Genomic DNA, 6,000 nt, shown 5'->3' on the forward strand with positions numbered 1-6,000 from the left:
TCTAATTTGCTAATTAATAGCCTTTTCATATTTTGTGGATTACTTTATGTGCTTATTACAAGCAAATCTCCTCTCTTTTTGCTTTTGTAATAAGCCTAGTTTTGTAGGCCTATTTTCGATCCCCAGGTGTATTCTTCAGTGTGTACTAGATTTTTCCATACCAGTTAGTGTATAATGCTCTGGAATGGGACATAGTTTTTCATTTTAATGTTAGTCTAAGCCTCCTGAAAGCTAGGTTAAAATAATACAAAATAAGGTTTTGGAATTCTTTGCTGTTTGGGTTACCTCTAGTGTCATCATTTGCCTCCATTAATGCATTCAATGAATAAACTCTTGATTTTGTTTGATACTAAGGATTCCCTTCCAGATAGAACATTTGCAGAAAATGGTCAATTTCAACTCTAGAAAAAGAGTGGTATTGAATAATTTATTATAGACTTAGTATGATAACTCAAGAGAAAAAAATCAGCTTTAAAAATATTTCATTTTGCAGTTTTGTGACTCTTTGAATTGTGGTCTAATATCTATTATAATTGTTAAACTGAAATGTTTATATACTGTGTAACACTATCCCTCCCCTCCCCTTCCAGTCGGTTAGACAGAACCTTGGTAACACTTCTCAGTATAACCTTTACATGTTGTTAAGTAACTTCCAATATAAAGTTCCTAGAAGTCATTCTGGGTTAGTGGATCCTGGGTGGGAAGATGTTAAAATTCTGAATAAAATTTGATGGTTATGATGGTAATATACTTTTAAATGTCTATAAAACAGATAAAAGAAGCAGAAGCCAAAGCTGCTCTTGAAGAGGAAAAACGAAGACAACAGGTAACTAAACAAAATACCTAGATTTATGTCTTTTTGTGTCGTTGTTAGTTTTTAGAGAAACACAAGGTATATTCCACATACAAACTAGGGACTGGTCTACTGTTTTCTGGACTGAAAATAATACATTTCCTACAAAACAGAAATTAGCCATTCCCTCACTTCAGTCCAGCTATCCTGAACCTCTCAAGAAGCATGAAATCTTGTATATTCCCAGATATTTTGTATATTCCCAAATTTACTTCCTTGCCAGACTCATCCATTCTCTAGTGATAAGAATTTTAACTCCTCTTTAGGTTGGTGGGTGTTGGTGGGGTGTGGCAGCATCCATTTTTTTTTATTAAAAATTTTTTTACGGGTGCCTGGATGGCTCAGTGAGTTAAGTGTCCGAATTTGGCTCAGGTCATAATCTCACAGTTCATGAGCCCCATGTCGGGCTCTGTGCTGACAGCTTGGAGCTGGAGCCTGCTCCGGATTTTGTGTCTTTCTCTCTCTGCCCCTCCCCTGCTCACACTCTGTCTCCCTTCTCTCTCTCAAAAATAATAATTTTTTTAAATGTTTTTTTTTTTTTTTTTTTTCTTGAGCGAGAACGAGAGAGAACATGCTTGAGCCGGGTAGAAGCAATGAGAGAAGGGGACAAAGAATCCTAAGCAGGCTCTGCGCTGACAGCAGCAAGCCCGATGCAGGGCTTGAACTCATGAACTGTGGGGCTCTAACCCACAAATGAGATCATAACCTGAGCCAAAGTCAGACACTGAAATGACTGAGCCACCCAGGCCCCTGGCAGCATCCATTTTAAAGTACCTCTTGGAGCACTTGTCTTCACTTACCTAAAATTATTTGAGTTCTATTTTACTGGGTTGTAAATTGTCTGTAAAAGTCAGTGTTGTTTACTAACCAATGCACTTATTTTAATAATACATTCCCTTATTTCTCCTTTATTTTCATAAATGCAGGATTATTATCTGCTCTTTGTTCTATAGCAGATAACAACTACATTTCTGTACATTTGCTCAAATACTATCTTGATTGTATACTCCAAAGAGTGGCTTAAGTTTCTAATAGTGACATGATTGTTTATCAGTTTGCATTTTGAGATGCTCCATACTTAGCAAAAAGGGTATATTATATGCAAACTGCTGCCTTTTGAATGAGGAGATTGAAATTTATATGACTTGAGGGGAGGGCATTGGAAACAATTCAGGTAGCAAATAAAAGTGGGCTAAAATGACCTCTGATGTTAAATGGTTCTAAAAGTTGGTTTGCCTAATATTCCGAAATAAGTTATCAAAGCTCTTACAGTAAAACGTGGATTGACTAGAATCCTGGGAGGTTAATTTATTAGGAATAGTTGAGGGTGAATCTTCTTTCCCTTTTTATAAACCATTGTGGATGGAAATTTTTAATATATTCACTATTTACTGACCTTTTCAACAGAGTATATAGAACATTGTTTAAATTCTGCATGATGAATGTGGGTCATCATTAAAGCATCAATTATTTTACTGTGTCAGTTCCCAAGTTTGGCTCCTTTTCATGTATATTGATCTTGTTCTCTATTTCAACCACCACGAAAAATATTCTGACATTTTGATTCCTTGAAGAATGCTACTTTGTGTTAAATTAAGTCCAGGAGTAGCTCATCTTCACATGTGGTTTACGGGTGAAGTAACGGATGTGTTAACTGAAGTTTGTACAGTTGACTCTCGAACAACACAGGTTTAAGCTGCAGGGGTCCACTTAAATGAGGCTTCTTTTTGATAGCTACAGCACAGTACTGTAAATGTATTTTCTCTTACTTATGATTTTCTTAGGAACATTTTCTTTTCTCTAGCTTATTTTATTGTAAGAATACAGTATATAATACAACATACAAAATATGTGTTCATCAACTGTTCGGTAAGGGTTCCAGTCAACAGAAGGCTGTTTATTAGCAGTTAAGTTTTGGGGGAGTCAAAAGTTGTATGTGGATTTTTGACTGTGGGGTCAGCACCCCTGACTTCTGCATTGTTTAAGGGTTAACTTGTATTTCCTTTAGATAAATAAACAAGTACAGAATCTTGCATGGCGATTACATACATATTTTAGTTAATGACTATCGTGGTTTAGTTACAATGCACTGTAGTGTATCATGTTACGTTATCATGTATAAAGTTAAGTTCTTAACAGTAGAATAAAAATACGCATTTCATGAGTATCATCCAGTTATCCTTTTTTTAGAACCAGTTTTTATATTCTACTTTCTAAAATAGTTATTTTGACTTAAAGCATGAAGCATTTTTCCCCTGAAGAATTTCTACTCTGTTTTTAAATGTACTTGATAAAGAGAAGACTCAATTTCTGGCAGTTTTTTTCTCTACTCACTTGAATTTCCTTCATAAAGCCATTTATGTTTATTACTAGCATTGTAAAAAGCTAGAATTACAGGTATTTTTATTCTCACTGGGCATCTCTTATCGCTTGCCAGAAATTGTTGTCAAAACCCAGTAGGTTAATGGTGTTGAAGTATAAAACTAATGTCTATATTTAGGGCACCGTTTTTTAATCAGATATTTCTGTATTTTGTGTCAAAGTTAGGCCCATGGTCTGAAATAATCTGTGACTCCCCATTTCCCTTTCTGCTTACCTAAACTCTGAATGTGTTGAATGCAATCTGTAGTGGAGAGAGTTTTTTTAAAAAAATCAAATCAATATATTTATTTTATACCATTACTATTAAAACATTTCACAAATTGATTTTCATCCAAGTGGAGAATTTCAAATCAGCGTACGTATCGAATCTAATAAAAATGATACTGTTTTGTTTTTGACTTAGGCTGAACTGGAGGCTTTTGAAAACAGACTGAAAGGTCGTCGGAAGAAGAGCAGGAAAAGAGATGAAGTGGCAGTGGAGCTGACGCTATGGCAGAAATACAAATATTCTCTCCTTCCCGCATGTGCGCTGGTGGTTTTAGTGTTTGCCTGGTACATAGCCCGTGACGTGGCATAGAAGTTGTGATCTGTTCACATACCTCAGACTGGATTTAGAGAAGTCAAGTCTGGAACGTTAGGAAGTGTATACTGTAGAACATATATATTCACATTCGTCTCTGTGTTCTCTTCCGGCTGTTGTTAGAAGGACGGAATGCTAAGCTTTCTCCTGATGAGCATACCGGAAGTGGTAGGGTAACATTGTTCACTAGTAAAAGCATGACCGAAATTGTGAAATCTTTCATAAGTCATAGCCAGTGGCAGGGTAGCACATCAGTTGTTCAGTGCGCTTCCTTGTGTTAACACAGTTGTTTCATTGACTATTTCAAACCAACTTTCTTTTCTTTTCTCTTTTCTTTTTCCTTTCTTTCTTTCTTTCTTTCTTTCTTTCTTTCTTTCTTTCTTTCTTTCTTTTTTTCTTTCTTTTGCAAAATTAAGATGAAACTGAGCCATATGTGCAGTAAAAGGAATATTTCACAATGTTTTGGTTACTTATTAAAAGGTACTTTTCTTGATCATGTAACTTTGTACTTTAAAAAAAAAACTATTCTCTAAAAGACCTCTTAAATTGTAACATGAAGCTATAATTAGATGTAATTAGATTCCAGAAATTGGCTTATTAGTGAGGAATTTTTATCAGTTATTGAAATAAGTTTTTATGTGGTGGGTTTCTCAGAGGAAAATATAATTGTTTTTAAAAATGTCAGGCTAGATTTCTCACATGTGGCTATTTCTTGTGTAAGAAGCACTTAACTGAAGTTTGGCATGTTTTGTAAAACTTGTACTTCTCAAAGTAACAATAAAAGAAAAACTGATATTTATGAGCAATAAATGCTTGAGCACAGGGCTTATGAGCTTTCTATACTTAACTCTCATTTCTTTTTACCATGATCCTGTAAGCAGATTTCAGCTGGAAATCATCAGTTCTTATGAAAAAAACACTCTGATAGAGAACTATCAGTAAGCCAAATCTGTTTGAATTGTCATTTTAAATGGTTTTCCTATTTAATTTTTGTATGATTAATGTTTTCATTAAACTTTTTCATACCAAATTTGTAACCTAGAATATTTACTATTATCTAGAAGATTCAGGAGCCAGTAATTTTAGGTTAGGTATTAGTATCAATGTATAAAAGCTCTAATACTTGATGCAAAACATAGTTAATTGGTAGATACTGAAAAATGCAGAAGTATGTTTAAACAGAAATACAAAGAAGGATTTTTACACTTTGCTGACCTGAATTCAAAATTTTTTAATGTTATATGCATTCGTCTAGTATTAGCTAGTGTCTAAAATGAAAGGGCAGTCATTCTTTTCATTATGGTATTTGTGTTTTGATTTTAGACTTTTTTCTTTTTTGCCTTTCTCCATGTTAGAGTAACTGGGTTAGTGTTTTCAGGAGCTCTAAGTTAGAGCTGCTACACTTATGTCATTTCCTGACTCTAAAAGGTGAATATTAGGGGCGCCTGGGTGGCGCAGTCAGTTAAGCGTCCGACTTCAGCCAGGTCACAATCTCGCGGTCCGTGAGTTCGAGCCCCGCGTCGGGCTCTGGGCTGATGGCTCAGAGCCTGGAGCCTGTTTCCGATTCTGTGTCTCCCTCTTTCTCTGCCCCTCCCCTGTTCATGCTCTGTCTCTCTCTGTCCCAAAAATAAATAAACGTTGAAAAAAAAAAAAAAAAAAAGGTGAATATTAAAGACTGTGAGCAACTAGGTGTCTACCTGAGGAGCTATTTTTCATGTATCTCAGAATCTTGGCCTAATAAATGAGCCTAAAGCCTATTTCCTATCTGTTTGTTGGGCTTCTGTTCTTGCTAGTTTTCTTTCGCATTTGTGGGGAAGAATTTAGTGAGCTGAGAAATGAGACTGATTAGAATAATAATAATTAAGCTGTTTATTATTTTATAATTGCTTGGCTAGTAGTTCAGAGCTTTGTTAATTTACCCAAAGTCACATAATTATTTATTTATTCAATCAACAGATGTGTTTCCTGTGTTACAGGTACTTTGTAGGTACTGGAGATGAGAGTGATCCTTCCTCTTAGGGAGTGACTAAGGAGTGGAAGGGGACAGGAAGGAAATAGATACACAATAAAATGAACGTCCTTTCATGTGTGATAGGTGGTATTAAAAAATGAAAAGTCGTGAAAATGTGGGTAAGTGGGGACTAGCTGTTCTATTCTGGGAAAGTCCCTCTGAGATGGAGACATC

General features: G+C 35.4%; 1 protein-coding gene across 5 annotated transcripts in view; it reads left to right on the top strand.

Moving 5' to 3' along the window:
• The window catches only part of NFXL1 (nuclear transcription factor, X-box binding like 1), a 74,120-nt gene extending 68,548 nt beyond the window's left edge, over positions 1-5,572 (top strand). For all 5 annotated transcript variants that reach the window (XM_086705123.1, XM_025921806.2, XM_086705126.1 and 2 more), the window contains exons 22-23: positions 773-826; positions 3,639-5,572. In XM_086705123.1, coding sequence (XP_086561249.1) covers positions 773-826; positions 3,639-3,812 — 228 coding nt within the window. In that variant the 3' untranslated portion in view covers positions 3,813-5,572. The remainder of the gene's footprint in view (positions 1-772; positions 827-3,638) is intronic.
• Positions 5,573-6,000: the final 428 nt, after the last annotated feature.

The sequence above is a fragment of the Puma concolor genome, chromosome B1 (genome assembly GCF_028749965.1).
Source record: "Puma concolor isolate L17-30 chromosome B1, mPumCon1.1.hap2, whole genome shotgun sequence".
NCBI lineage: Eukaryota > Metazoa > Chordata > Mammalia > Carnivora > Felidae > Puma > Puma concolor.